The 15,093-nt window shown below is 46.7% G+C and overlaps 2 protein-coding genes across 2 annotated transcripts in view; one reads left to right on the top strand and one right to left on the bottom strand.

The window, feature by feature from the left end:
- The first annotated feature begins 551 nt into the window (after positions 1–551).
- TSR2 (TSR2 ribosome maturation factor) lies at positions 552–5,610 on the top strand. The gene is made up of 5 exons (XM_059385061.1): positions 552–684; positions 847–937; positions 3,456–3,547; positions 4,150–4,320; positions 4,552–5,610. Exons 1-5 carry the CDS (start codon positions 601–603, stop codon positions 4,684–4,686), a joined length of 573 nt encoding a protein of 190 aa, XP_059241044.1. The 5' UTR covers positions 552–600; the 3' UTR covers positions 4,687–5,610.
- The window catches only part of FGD1 (FYVE, RhoGEF and PH domain containing 1), a 41,431-nt gene continuing 31,898 nt past the window's right edge, over positions 5,561–15,093 (bottom strand). The window contains exons 9-18 of the mRNA XM_059385053.1: positions 14,501–14,559; positions 14,217–14,363; positions 13,755–13,847; positions 13,509–13,588; positions 9,907–9,937; positions 9,322–9,423; positions 8,823–8,948; positions 8,474–8,635; positions 7,019–7,162; positions 5,561–6,490 (exon numbers count right to left, since the gene is read on the bottom strand). Coding sequence (XP_059241036.1) covers positions 6,185–6,490; positions 7,019–7,162; positions 8,474–8,635; positions 8,823–8,948; positions 9,322–9,423; positions 9,907–9,937; positions 13,509–13,588; positions 13,755–13,847; positions 14,217–14,363; positions 14,501–14,559 — 1,250 coding nt within the window. The 3' untranslated portion in view covers positions 5,561–6,184. The remainder of the gene's footprint in view (positions 6,491–7,018; positions 7,163–8,473; positions 8,636–8,822; positions 8,949–9,321; positions 9,424–9,906; positions 9,938–13,508; positions 13,589–13,754; positions 13,848–14,216; positions 14,364–14,500; positions 14,560–15,093) is intronic.

Here is a 15,093-nt window from a genome sequence, read left to right as displayed (position 1 = left end):
AGAGAGAGAGAGAGGGAAGCAGGCTCCCTGCTGAGCAGAGAGCCCGATGCGGGGCTCGATCCCAGGACCCTGAGATCATGACCTGAGCCAAAGGCAGCGGCTTAACCCACTGAGCCACCCTGGTTTATTTATTTATTATTATTTTTTAAGATTTTATTTATTTATTTTAACAGAGAGAAATCACAAGTAGATGGAGAGGCAGGCAGAGAGAGAGAGAGGGAAGCAGGCTCCCTGCTGAGCAGAGAGCCCGACGGGCCTCGGTCCCAGGACCCTGAGATCATGACCTGAGCCAAAGGCAGCAGCTTAACCCACCGAGCCACCCAGGCGCCCTGGAATCCGTATCTTTATTAAGTTCCCCACACCTTTCAATAACCCATGGCCCCGCCCGACCTCCACTCCTGGCTTCCTTTGGTTTATTACATAGGAGTTAACTGCGGTGATGTCATTCATTGCTCTGATAGACTTTTCTATTGCTCTAGTCTTGCTGCCAGGTCCGCGGAAAGGCGCATCGGCGTTCTCAGGCTCGGCTTTCGGCTCATTTGGCCTGGGCTGTGCTGCGCAGCAATTGGGCCTCCTGGGCGTCGCGTTGCCAGAGGACGGATGATGGCCGGAGTTGGGGAAGATTCGCGGGCGCTCTTTGGGGCTGGCGTCCGTGCGGCGCTGGAAGCCTGGCCGGCCTTGCAGGTGAGTAGGGCCACGGCTAGGATAAAGGTTAGTGTCTGGGGCAGAACAAGAGTTGGCTGGACAACGCGCCTGAGGCGCCACTGGGCGGCTTAAGCAGCCAACCCTACACCACCTCAGGCCAGCTTCCAGGCTGACGTGGTGGGCTCTGGCCTGTGTTCGCAGATCGCTGTGGAGAATGGCTTCGGGGGCGTGCACAGCCAAGAGAAGGCCGAGTGGCTGGGGGGTGCAGTAGAAGAGTACTTCTTCCGCAATGGTGAGTGAACGTGAGGCGCTGCGACCTGTCTTTGCGGGCGTGGGGAGAAGGAGGCGGGTCCTGTAGAGCGCGCACTTCCTGTTGAACAGTTGTGGGATGGTATCTTAACTAAGGTCGGGGTGGAATGAATACAGGCTTTAGGAGTCAGAATCTTGAGTTCTGATGCCTTAGAGGCTGTGTCATTGACCTGCGGTATCACTCTGGAAAAGTTGTTTTATCTGAGACTCTGTTTCTTAATGCCTAAAATAGATATTAAAGTATCCACCTCAGCACTGTCCAGTAAAAATACAATGCAACTCACATCATGTCATTTAAAATTTTCTAGCAGCCGCTTCAACAAAGTAAAAAGAAGCGGATGAAATTAATGTTACTGAAGTCAGTATATCTAAAATATCTCAACAGGTAATCCGTATAAAAGATAACTCATGAGATATTTTACATCCCTTTTTAGTATTAAGTTTTCAAATTCTGGTGGGTATTTTACACTTTTAGCACCTTCTCCATTTGGTCTATCCATATTTTTAGTGCTCAGTAATGACTTTTGGTTATTTGGACAGCAAAGATCTACACCTTTGATGTGTCTTTAAGGTCATGTAAGAATAAGGGACCCTGCAGAGGGTCTTTTGCGTAGTAAGATTTTTGCAAAATTCTTTATTCAGGTTTTTTTCTTTTGGTCTTGTAGATGACATTAGGTAGAGTTATCACAAGGAAGTTTGCATCTAGTAATGGATCCATTTAAGTAAGTAGGCATTTACAGTCGGGGTGATGTTCTAATAAGGATGAGCTCAGGGTGCTTGGGTAGCCTGAGACTGAGGAGGAGGCTTCCTTTGGAGATTGTTCAGGGAGATAGTGATTGGCTTGAGTCTTAAGGGATGAAAAGGAGTTAACTAGGTGGGGGAGACAGAGCAACACACAAATAAGTTCTGTGGTATGAGAAGATTATGTGTTATATTTGGAAAGTGGCAGGGAGCTCAGTATTGGAGTAAGGGTGTGTGTGCGCGCTTGTGAGTGTAGGTAGGAGTGGTTGAGAATGAATCTGGGGGGTGGGGAGGCCCTGGGAAGAGGTTAAGACGTGGAAGATGTTACATGCCTTTGGTTTGTCTGTTAGGCCAGCGTTTGCCAAAATGCAGGCTATGGAATAATAGTTCTGTTAGATGTTCAGTGAAGAAAAAGCTTCTCCAGTCAAATTATGTAAGAACTTTTCTGCAGCTCCTCCTTAGGAGTCACAGTAACATTAACATAATAATAATAAAAGCTTGGCTAACGATAAGAATCACAAAAAAGAAGCCTGTTTTCCTTTGTTTCTCATTAGCTTTCTATGGATAGCTTTCTTTAAAAACCAGCAGGACAGCTATTCCTGAAAAGCAGGATATGAAACACTGCTGTAGGTGATGAAAGTTCATGGGCCCTTTCTAAGGTGAGTAATAGGATGAGATTTGTTACTAGAAAGTTCGGAAAATAATCGGTATGGAGCATGGACTGGAGAGGGAAAGACTGATGAGAAGGTTATTTCTGTGTAGAAAATGATGAGGCCTGAACTAGGGCAGTGGCAATAGCAATGGATTGGGGCCTTGGAGATGGTTTGGTCATGAAGAGAGAGGAAAAAGGAGGCAGGTTTTGGGTTTGAGTCACTGGGTGGATTAGGTGCCTTACATGGAATAGAGGAACCCTGAAGGACAAGAAGTAGGTTTGAAGTGGTAAGATGATAAGTTTGGCTTTGGATGTGGAGGGCCTGAGGCATCTGTGAAATTGGTAGAGTGTAGTTTGTGTTGGAGACGGCTTTGGGGGATATTAGATGAGAGTGCTAGGGAAAGTCAAGGGAGTTAACGAGCTCTCCCAGAGGGAAGGGACCGACTTGAGTAATTCTCTAATTCAGAAAAAGTAGAGCAGGGGCCCAGAAGGTAACTGAAGCCTAGATGGTGGAGATTAGCCAGAATCACACAATAGGATGTTGATGTCAAGGCTATGATGATTTCATCATTGGAAGTACTTAACGTCCATTTTTTCTTATCTATCCCGTTCAGTGGAGCTGCAGTCATGAAGGGTTTCTACATTTCAGAAACTTCAGCCCTTGAGTGATGCAAATTAACATGGATTATGGGTCTCTCCTATGCTAGGCATTATTTAGGGGACTCCTCATAACAGACCTTCAAGAAGGCTGCCCTTAGCCCCATTTTGTAGATGAGAAAACAGACACAGAGATAAGTAACTTGTTCAAGGTCACAGAGAAGAGGCCAGTTAAAATAGGTCAGATGAAAGAGGGTGAGTGTGGTTGGGATGCTTTGGGAATAAGAGGGATTGGTAGGATGAAGGAGATTGGAAATTAGGTATTTATGTTTAGTGTTTGTTTGTTTGGTTTTTAAGAATCACATAAAAACCTGTAGTACAGAGCACTTCAGTGAATAAAAGGCTCACTGTTGCGGCCTTTACCCACCAATCAGATGTGGACCCACCAAGTAGGTATTGAATAGTAGTGGGCCTGAGTGATTCAGGTGGCTGGTCTTTGCTTTCCTATTAGCTGACTTGGAGCTAGATGAGGTGGAGGACTTCCTCGGGGAGCTCATGACGAACGAATTTGATACGGTTGTGGAAGATGGAAGTCTGCCCCAGGTGAGCATATTGTGGACTAACTCCCATTTCTCTGCCTGCAGCTTTCTTCTCCCTGTCTGTTTGTTTTTAGGCCAAGACCTTGGGTCTAACCATTCTTTTCTTGAGTCCTGTGCAAGAACCTTCTGTGACTCCCTTTTGCCTAAAGGAAAAAGTCTAGTCTTCCCAGGTCTTTCCAAACTCTGCCTCTTCTTTTTCATTTCTCTCCATACAACATTCTCAACTGGGTCCATTCTTCACCTCCATCCCAAAGGCAGGTCAGGCCAGGTACATTTCCACCCCTGTTCTGGTTAACATTTTCCCCATCAAGCCCTGCTGGGATTGCCTTCCCTTTTACCTCTTCTGTCTTTCAAACCGAGTTCTAGTGCCTTCCTTTGCTAGGAAGCTCTCCTTCCATACTTTAGGCTCTTACCTGGGTCCTTCTGTAGTGAACAGATTCCTGATTCCTGATTCCTGATTCCTTCAGTAGTGAACTCCTTGGGGAAGAAAGAGCCCCATTCTCTTCTGGAAAATTCCAAACCCTTCCCTACTCTCGCTGCAGACACATGCGGGTTGTATTGTAGGTTCTCCAAAAAATCCAAGCTAGTTGAATGTTTTCTTGGTAGGTGAGCCAGCAGCTACAGACCATGTTCTACCACTTCCAGAGGGGTGATGGGGCTGCTCTGAAGGAGATGGCCTCTCACATTACCCAAAGAAAGTACAGCATCAGAGCCACTGCAGTTACAACAGCCAGAGAAACGGATGAAGATGATGCGGACAGCGTGGAGGAAATGGAGGTGAAAGGGGGTGCCCCTTGGGTGGGGAGATGCAGATATCTTCAATTTTCTGGGAAATCAGCTAGTTTCATAGGGAAGTGATGGGGTGGGGGGATATATTATCCAGAGAGGGCAGGGAACTTTCCTAAGGTCACACAGCCAGTCCTGGCAAAGCTGGGAAGAGAGCCTGGGTCTCCAGTGGCCATAGCCAGGAGGTGTTGTATTTAGCTTTTTACTGTATTTCTCCTCCAGGTTACAGCTACGAATGATGGGGCAGCTACAGATGGGGTTTGCCCCCAGCCTGAATCCTCTGGTCCAGACTCCCAGACTATTAAAGAAGAGGATATAGTGGAGGATGGCTGGACCATTGTCCGGAGAAAGAAATGAGTGGGGCTGGAAATGGTTTGGGTCCTTGCTTGCTAGTTGTTTTGAGCCTTGTCTATAGGGGTTTTGGGGAGGGTTGTGGACTCTTGGACTGGTTCCCCCATCTCTACCCTCTTCCTGTTCCCCTGTTCAGTTTCCTCCAGGGGAAGAAGAACCCTAGGGTCCTTGCTCTCGAGGTAGTGTGACCTGGTTCACCACACTCCCTTGGGTCTTAAGTTACTGTCTGCATGATGGGCCTGATTTCATAGTACATTGCCTCTCAGGTGTGGTTAGTATGAAGAGGGAGGGTTGAGCAGGTGAGGGCATGACTGGAGAAGCTAAACACTGGTTGACAGTGGCCAGGTGGATCTGTAAAGGGAGAGGACCAGCAGGAGAACCAGTAGCCCTGCTGGGTCAGGAATGTTGAGATGAACTTGCAAACTAGAAGCAAGATGAGTTGAATATGTGAATGAAAATAGCTGTGGTACCTCTTCTTCTTTTTCCCCTGCCCATACACACACAAAGCAGCTCTGTACCCCTGCCCAGAAATTGGAACCTCCCAGGAACACTCCCTTTCTGCAGCTTAGCCTCTAGCCCTGGATTCCTTCAAGAAGTCTAAGAGTTTGCCTAGGTGGTGAGCTTGGGGGACATGGGCTTTGTTTTCTTTTTCCCCCAGCCTCTTTCCATATACTTACCCAAATCCAGGGATGAGGCTTAAAACCTCAGTAAATAGTACCTTATTATTTAATCTGTGACTTGACCCATGAAGAGCCTTAGAATCAGCCTTTTAGGAGCTGGGCTTCAGAGCTCAGTAAGGGAGCAGTTTTTGGGCCCACCCTAGCAGCCTGTTACTGTGAACAAAGAGGTGGATAAATGGAACACAGCAGCACTCTGAAAGTTTCCATAAGCCCGAAATAAACTGTATTTTTCTTTAAAAAACAAAACAAAGAGTATCCATTGTCTCCCCCCCATTCCCCTGTCCTGCCCTGTGGCCCTGCCATGGGTCTGGACGATAAAATACTGGGTAGCCTTGGGGCCGGGTAGAAGCTATAAGCCATGGAAGAGGCAGGAGGGGTCTGGTCACCACCCCACGTAATGTGTGTATACACTGGCTGGGGGGAGCAGGGGTGGGCCAGGGCCATGGGGTCAGTGGCATAACTGGCACTTGAATCCAAATCTGCCTCCAGTTTGGGGGGGGGGGGGATTGGGTGGAGGCAGGATCTGTAGGATGTTGAAGGGATGGAGGACAAAACAGCCTAATTCAAGGGGGTCTAGCAACAGCTCCCACCCTTCCTGGGGACAGGGATTTAAAAAAAATTAACATCACTGTAGGAATTTTTTTTTAAAGCCCAGGTTTTGTGAAAAGATGAATTAAAAAACCCAAGACCCAGCACTGGGGATTGAAAGTGCCCGTGATGGGAGTTCAAGTATTGACTGAGCTGGGAGGGAGGGGACTGGGGCCCCCAATTGGACATGGGCAGCTAGAGTGTGGAGCAGCGGGCCCCAGTTCCTCCCAAACCCTCTAGGTCTTGTCTTGGGTCTGGGGGGCTTCGGAGGGTTCAGCAATGGCTCCTGAAGCTGCCACTGGTGCCTCCTCCATCTCCCTGTCCTCAGACAGTGTGGGTCCTGGGCAGAACGTGTCCCCACGGCCTGCCCGACCGAGCACTGCCATCCATCGCCGCTGCAGCTCCTCTGTCTCGGGGCTGAAGTACCAGCTCAGGTGGCTCTGGGTGATCTTGAAGACGTGCCTTCTGTCAGGCCGCTCCCCTGCCTCAGGAGGCCCCACCTCAAAGCCAATGAGGGGCAAGCTGCGCTGGGCTTTCACATCCTAGGGAACAGGACAGAGCTGAGGGTCACCTCGAGGCTGGGCTTCTCACTAGTTTTGCATCAGCTGAACCCTTCTTTTCCTTCCCCTCCTCCGGAAATGTCCATGGCTCCATTGATAGCAACTGAAAAATGTCAACTGAGGCATGCAGGCTAGTTCAAATACCCATTTCCTCCCACAACCAAAACCAGTTGGGCTAGTCTCTTTAGCATATAACAAATAATATTTGCAGGCCTTTGTTTCAGCTGTTGCCTCCATTCACTTGTTCTTCCCCGCTCCAAACTGGACCTAGCAGTGCCTAACCTCCACGAAACTAGCTCCACTATCTCACCCTGCTTTTCCCTACACATGTTGGCCCACAGTCACTCCTTGTCTCTAGCTGGTCTTTGTCTCATAAGGGGTAGGGGTTCTGATTTCCCCTTAGCCTTACCCAATCTCCCAAGGCCAAGGAGAGGTCAAGGACTGAAAGAGAAGAGGAGCAGCCTGGTTTTGCCAGGTGGCTGAAAGGCCCTGAAAGAATGGGATGCACACCTGAGGGGCTCCATAGATGTACAGCACCAAGGGTTCATTCTCAGGGACCACGAACCATGCCTTGTGCCATCCTTTGCCACCTTTCTCCATGTAGTGTAGGAAGCTGCAGATGACGCTGTTCTCCGCAGCCACTGAGGCCTGTTTCTGTGGCCAGAGACATAGGGGACATCAGTGTTGATAGAAGGCCTGGCCTGGCTACTCTTGGCTTTGACATGCCCTCAGCATAGGGATTGATAAAGCTGAAGCTCAGATGGTGGGAAGGATTTGTCCAGTACCCCCATCCCCTGTGGGTTAGGATTGAGGCTGAAAGCCAGGCTTGTCTGCTGCACTGCAGTGGCTGCTTGCCTCCTAAGAGTTGGTGGGAGGGGTGTTTCAGCAGGGGCACCTAGATGCCAGGCAGGCATTGTTCCATCAGTTGATTTATTCCTCAAGTCACTTATGCCTTTATACCTCCCCCTGTTCGTTGTATTTCATCATAACATTCATGCCTTGGATTTAGCAAGAGGCAACCCTAGCATTGTGAAGAGGATTGGGTAGCTGTGTAAGGCAGTTTGGCTTAGAATCCCAGCTTGAGATGAAAATGTATTGACTTGGAAGGAGAACATATAGGTCTGTTGTAAGGATTAAATGAGTTAATGTATGCAAAATGCTCAGAAGAGTGCCTGGCACGGAGTAAGCATTCTTTTTTAAAAAAGATTTATTTATTTTTGAGAGAGAGAGAGAGCGCTCACACGTGCACGTGAGCAGGAATTAGGGGCAGAGGGAGAGAGTAAATCCTCAAGCAAACTCCCCGCCCCCCCCCCCCCCGAGTGAGGAACTCACCCGAGGGCTCCATCTCAGGACCCTGAGATCATAACCTGAGCTGAAATAGAGTCAGCCGCTTAACCATCTGAGCTACCCAGGCACCCCCAGAGTAAGCATTCTTTAAATGTTAAGTGAAATGAATACCTCAGTTTGGTTAAAAAGAAAACCAAAAATGTATGTATGGCATGCTACAGCACAATTATTATTAGTGGTAATCTAGTGGGTGGAAGGAATATGGTGTTTTTATTATTTTTGTTTATATTGTCTAATTTTCCCCAGTGCACATATCCTATTTTGTAATAAGAAAAGATAATTTGTTTATTGAAAAAACGTACTAGCTCTGCCACTTGCTGGCTGTGTAATTTGGGCAAATAACTCCCTGAGCCTCAGTTCCCTCATTTGTAACCCAGGGATAGAAATAGCATGGATAGATTACTTACTGTGAGGATTAAATGGCTAAAGCACTTAAATAAAAATTCGTCTTTCATTCACTCTTGCATTCATTTTACTCACTCCAAGCCTGGGTCACTTGCTCAGTGGAAGCACATAGCACCCTAGCATTTCAGAGATGCCCACGCGTGTGTCAGTCATGGTGGGTGGCTGGGCCCATGTGGTTGGCGTGGGACTGTTAGTCGGGAACCTGGCTCTTACCTCCAGGATAGACCTCCGACGCTGGGGTGTATGCTGGCTGCAGACCGGGCTGCTCCCAGGCACCCCATGCAAGGCCACGTAGCAGTCCGTGCACACACGGTTGGAGCGGTTGTTGTCATAGATGAGGCGGGCCCGGAACTCGGAGCACTTCCCACAAACCACCTGGGGTGGCAAGTGGGCAAAAACAGCCTGGTTCCTGCAGGTCTTTCCCTTCAGTGTACCAACTCCCACAGTGGACTCATGGCCTCCCCCACTTAGAGGTTACTTAGAAGGTAACCCACTCAGAAGTGGGCCTTTGGGCTGCCAGCCTGTCCCCTCCCTATCTCTGCCCCTGCCTGCCAAAACTCACATGCCCGCAGGCCTTGCAGTGGTGCCTGCGTTTGGTGATGGAATTGAAGGGCTCCTGGCAGCGCATGCACATGGTGACTTCCTTCTCTCGGATGGGTGTAGGTGCCCGCTTCCCAAGATCCACGTTCTGGAGAGAGGGCCAGGTCCCAGGTCAGAGATAGCTACTCCCCAGCCCAGTCCAGCTAGCCCCTGCCCTCTGCCTGAAGGCTTGGATCATCAGTGGGAAGCAGCAGATACATTCAGAAGATCTGCCTTTGAATCCTTGCTCTGACCTTACCTTACCATACTACTGACGACAAGTCATTTTTACTTTCTGGGCCTCAGTTTCCCCCATGATTCCTCTGTGGCCATACCAAAAGAAGACTGTTCTTCTGAGGTCCTGCACTCTGCCTCTCTGGTGTTCACTCTCCGGGAAGGGGCAAGGATCATTTCAAGGTCAAGTGGGGACTTGGAAGCCTGGAAGGGGTCCCAGTGCAGGGGGAGAGGGTGAGGACTCTTACTGGAGAATTAGGGGGTGTGTCTTCATCTTCCCTGTTTGTTGAGTTCAACAGTTTGAAGGTCTCCAGCGTCTGTTCGTGCTTCAGGAGGGTGGAGTTGATGGCCTATAAAGGAGGTTTTAAGAAATAAGAAGTCAGATCACCTCACAACCCACCTACTTCCACCCTCACCTTACCTTCCTATGACCTAGCCTGGAGTAAGAAAACTTGGTTTCTTGGCCAGACTCTGCCCCTTGTTAGGCATATGATCTTGAGCAAGCCCAATCCCAAATCCAATTCTCAGATCAGTGGTTGAAAAATCACAGAAGGTCTTCCTGGCCACTGTCTGGACTTTAGGTTTTACAGGATTTAACTCACTGGGGTTGTACCCTCAGAGGAGCCAGCTTTCTAAAGGGAGAATTTATGAATTTCTGTTTAACCTCTGGACCTCAGTTTGCTTATCTGTAAAACAGGGATGGTAAAGTTTGTTGAAAAGCTGTGTCCAGGCCCATTCTGGTCTGATATGAGTTTAGGGGAGAGTCCACAAACCCCAAGGAGACCTGTTAATACTCTTCCAGCCCCCTACCACAAAGCCTTCTTGGATGTTACCTGGACCCAGTCTTTCTTCTCCTCCTCAGTCCTTGGGGTGCGGGGGGGGGGGGGGGAAAGAAAAATGTTGGGTTAGGCAGGCCAACCAAAAGCAACTGGAGTGGTAAACAGTATTTTGGAGTCAGACCAGGGTTTTGACCCTCTGGTCCTTAACTTATTATATGACTTTAGGCAAGTCATGTAGCCTGTATTTATTTATTCAGCAGTTACTAATAATTTCCAGACCCTGTGCTAAAGACTTGGGGCTTAGAGAGGGCTGGCCCTATCCTCAAGGAGCTCATGGTCTAGGAGGGGAGATAGGGACAATACAGGGGGATTAGCACTGTGACCCGGAGTGAAAATAGGGCTGAGAAGCCCAGGAGAGACCTGCCCCAGCCTGGAATTTGGGTGGGGCTTTTTTTTTTTAAGTTTTATTTATTTGACAGACAGAGATCACAAGTAGGCAGAGAGGCAGGCAGAGAGAGAGAGAGAGGAGGAAGCAGGCTCCCCACGGAGCCGAGAGCCCGATGTGGGGCTCAATCCCAGGACCCCGGGATCATGACCTGAGTCGAAGGCAGAGGCTTTAACCCACTGAGCACAAGAGACCATAAATAGTTCCCTGTTGTTGGAATGGCAAATTTGAGAAAGGGTGGGGAGCTTGTTTTCCTTTAGTCCATTTTCTCCATTTTACATGGAGAGAATGATCAGTTTGGGTTGTTCTGAGCACTAACCAGTGATAGGTAAGTGCCTAGCATAATCCTTGGTCCACTAGGTGCTCCATCAGTGTGAGTTACCTCTTCCTTTTTCCTTCCTTTCCCATCTCTCCTGTCTGCCCTGGAATCTCCAAGGCCTCTAGGCTGGGACAGCTCCATAAACTGCTTACTAGGGACAGGACCCGGGTTTCTTGGCTGACTCCTTCCTGGCCTCTTCTAATCCCCTTCCACATTTACACACCAGACATCGAAAGTATTTTTCTAATATGAAAATCTGACTACATCCTTAGAACCACTTCATGAAAAATTAAGAATAGGAGTTAATATTTAGCTGCAGGAATGTCCATTGCAATGCTATTTATTATGAAAAATTGGAAGCAGCCTAAGTGCTCAACAGGGGATCAGATAAAAAGAAATGATGGTATATCATTACTGTCAAGACAACATAAATGGTATAGAAATCTGTTTATAATCTGTTACGTGAAATATAATATGTTAAGTGGTATAGAAAGCTCTTGATGTTAAGTAAAAACATAAAATACACATAGCATTCCATTTAAAAAAAAATGTGACATGTATGTTTATATTTATCAAAACTTAGTGATGGTACACATTTAAGACCTGTACATTTAACTGTGAAAATTTGGCCTCAAGAAAAGGAGAGGACATTTAACAAATATTGAACTCTAGTTAATAATATGCACACCAAAGTCTTTAAGGGATGAGGTGTAGTGATGCCTGTAACCTCGTTTGAAATGCATGTTAAAAAAACCAGATGGATTGGTGGATGGATAAAAGGATACATTGGTGATAAAGTAAATATAGGACAATGTTAGCACTTATAGAATCTGTATGGTGGGTTTATAGTTGTTCACTGTATAATTTTTTTTAACTTTTCTGTATTTTGGAATATTTTCATAATAAAATATAGAAAGAAAATGTGTGTGTGTGTATATGTGGGTGTATGTATCTGTGTATACACATACATATATATATATATGCAACTAGAGGAAAGGAAAGGCCTGGGGTGAAGTATCATGTCTTTACTTTAAAATGGTTCAGCCAAAGATACATATGGCAAAATGTCAATAATTGTTGATTCTTAAGTCGGTGGTTCTAAACCTTGGTGCACACACTAAAACCACCAAGGGAGCTTTTAAAACTCCTCATGTTCAGGCTGTGCCCAGACAAATTCAATCAGTCTTTGAGGGTAGGTTTCAGACATCAGTATTTTTTAAAATATTTTAATTTTAAGTAATCTCTACATCCAACGTGGGGCTCAAACCTCTAACCCCAAGATCAAGAGTCACATGCTCTGCTGACTGAGCCAGACAGGCGCACTTCAGACAGCAGCATTTTTTAAAAGTTCCCTAGTTGATCCCTGTGTTGCCAAGGTTGAACACTAGTTGTCTAAATGGTAGGTATATGGGTGTTTATTGTATTTCCACTTTTCTGCATATTTGAAATTTTTCATTAAATTTTTTAAAGGGCAGTACAAACAATTGCAAAGCAAACCCTCCATGCCTTTCCTCTGCCACTAGGAGGAAACCCTTACACTGCTTAGTGCTCCTCTCTGGCTCCATTGTTTCCGCAGCCCCCTCCTTCCCATCCTTCCAGCAGAAGACCTGTCTGAGTCATATGACTTGTCACTCAGGTTCTGCTGAGCCCCCTCCTGGATGTGCCCACGTTGGCTTTGTTCTTGCTTCCTGGCTGCAGGCCTCAGGCCTCGAGGATGCTCTCTCAGTCCCCCAGAGCTTCAAAGGTAACATTCATCTCTCTTTCCGGCCTCCACACAGTACCAGCAGTGAGGGTTCTGACTCTCATTTCTCACTTCCTTGCAGCCTGTCAGAAATAAATCATCTACCCATATGCATCCATTCTCTGGCCCTGACCCTGACCTCGGTTCCTAATCACTTGGGCCCTCAGAAGGCAATGTGAGCTCTATTTCCAGCTCTGCTTTCTAGCTATGAGATCTTGGGCAAGGTACATAACTCTTCTGTGCCACAGTTTGCTCATCTGTGAAATGGGGTTGATGGTAACAGTAGCTACTTCAAGAGTTGTTTTAAGGATTCAACTAGTCAGGTTAAACTTAAAATGTTTCAGTTAAAATTCACTTAAAACAGTGCCTAACATAAGAGCAAGTCTTCACTAAATGTGAGCTATTATAATGATCCAAGTAGAGGATGGATATGAAAGCCTCTGTTAAATGGCTAGACCTTATTTTTAAATGTTGTTATTTTTAAAAGTTTTATTATAAAAAATTTCAAGCATACAAAAAAGCAGACAGGATAGCACAAATTCACTAAATGTATGCCTACTATATAGATGCAAATTTAAAAAATATTTTGCTATATTTACTTCATATATATGTATATGTTCACATATAGTTATATATGATGTATATGTTTTTATATATTTCTGGTTAATAAGTCTTTTAAAAATAAATTACAGGTATCATGATACTAAATCTTCAGCATGCATCATGAAAAAACAAGGCCATTCTCTTGTATAACAATTATACCATTATCACACCTGAAAAAGTTAGCAGTAATTACCCAACAGTTATTGTTCAGTTCATACTTAGATTTTCCCTATTGTCTTGCAAATGTATTTTAGGGTTTTGTTCAAATTAGGCTCTATCATGGACCAAGCATTGCATTTGGTTGTTACTTCTCTTCAATCTCTGAATCTACAAGAAACTGTATTGTTGTTATTCCTGTTGGGATTAATATCTCATTCTCCCCTCTCCCCTAACAAAACCCATCAGAAGAGCAAGGAAGCATCTTTGGGAAAAGGTGCCCATCTTTTCTGTGGAATGATCTCTTCCTTGGCGAGGTTGCCTGAAACTAGATGCTTCATATCTGAAGGGAAAGAGGGGGCTGGAGGGAAGGTATAGGTAAGGTCAAGTACCTAGCCTGGAGCTCCAGGGAGCGCTGCTTTCCTGACACCAGGAAGGTCCGAGGCAGATTGAGGTTGGAGCTTTCCTTTAGCTGAATGGAGGGAGAAAAAGTCTTTGTGAGGATAACTAAACTCCACAGAGCCCTTACCCTCTGCACACATGCACACAAAGACTTGTGGTCAAAGTCAGAACAACTTTATCCCTCCCAGAACCAAGCCCCCACTCCAGGTACCCATCTCCCACTTCCTGGTGCTCACCTCCATGCCATCTACATCAATGCGTGCCCGCACGCTAAACTTCTGGCCAAGGAGCCGCAGCCTGGGCACACAGTAAAGGAGGCGGTCGTTGAACTAGGAAGGAAAAGTTTTGGGACGTATGTGTGGAAGACCCAGGAGAGGTGTGGCCCAGCTCCCTATCCTTACAAGTCTCCTGAAGCTTTATTGCTGGGGAATCAAGGCAATAGATGGAGAAAGCACAGCACAAGTTGGACACAAGGGTCAGAAGGAAAGAGCCTAGGCATGGGAGTCACTGCCCAGTTGGGCAACCTTGGGCAAGTCACTTCTAAGTCTTAGTTACATTCCCTCTGGAGTAGAGAAAAAATATTCCTAGCTGTAGGTAGTGAAAATACAAGGAGTTAATAGAGGAAAGAATGGCTAGCAGGAGGTATAGTCTTGAGTGAGTACCAAGTCAATGTGTGCAACCCCACACCTGGCACTTACTAGTATGAGGTATCGGTCTTGAGTGGTCCCATTCTTTGCTGACAGCTTAAGGATGTGGCCTTCTTTTATGAGCTCTTTGGTGGGGCTGACAATGTCCTCCTCACCCCCTAGCAGCTCATATACCTTCAGCAGCTTGTGCATTCGCTCCTGGCAGAAGACAGGAAACAGAAGGCAGGGTTGGGGTGCTGGCCTCCCCTGACATGTCCACAAGTCACAAGTCCCCTAGGACAAAGACACCACAGGTGGGTGGCCAAGGAGGGGCAGGGGCTAGAAGGGCCACTCACCATTTTGCGGATGGCGGCGTTAGAGTGCTCCGCCGCTGTGGCTATCAGCTCCAGAGACTCTGTGGGCAGAGTGGGAGGTCAAGCGGGAGACTAGCAGAGAAGAGGCTCTTGGGGGCTTCTTTGCTCCTTGAATACCTCCTCCTGGCCTGACTGCACCCTCCCCATCCTGGAAAGCACCAGCCTCAGAGCAACATTACTTAAAATCAGAAACTATCTCAATTAATCCCACAACAGCAGAATTATAGTACATGGAATAACTGGCAGTGAATAAAATGCAAGCTTAACAGGATTATTATTACCATTAAAAAAAAGAATAACAATTACATAGGTAACTGGAAAGAAACATACTCATGTTTAACAAGTTGTCTCTGAATGGTGGGACTGTGGTGCTTTTCGTCATGTCCTTTAGATTTTGCTGTATTTTCCATATTTTTGACAAAGAGCATGTATTATTATTATTTTTTAAAGATTTTATTTATTTATTTGACAGAGAGAAATCACAAGTAGATGGAGAGGCAGGCAGAGAGAGAGAGAGAGGGAAGCAGGCTCCCTGCCGAGCAGAGAGCCCGATGCGGGACTCGATCCCAGGACCC

The sequence above is a fragment of the Mustela nigripes genome, chromosome X (assembly GCF_022355385.1).
Source record: "Mustela nigripes isolate SB6536 chromosome X, MUSNIG.SB6536, whole genome shotgun sequence".
Classification (NCBI taxonomy): domain Eukaryota; kingdom Metazoa; phylum Chordata; class Mammalia; order Carnivora; family Mustelidae; genus Mustela; species Mustela nigripes.
Note: the sequence above shows the minus strand (reverse complement) of the source record. Positions and strands in the feature narration are given on the sequence as shown.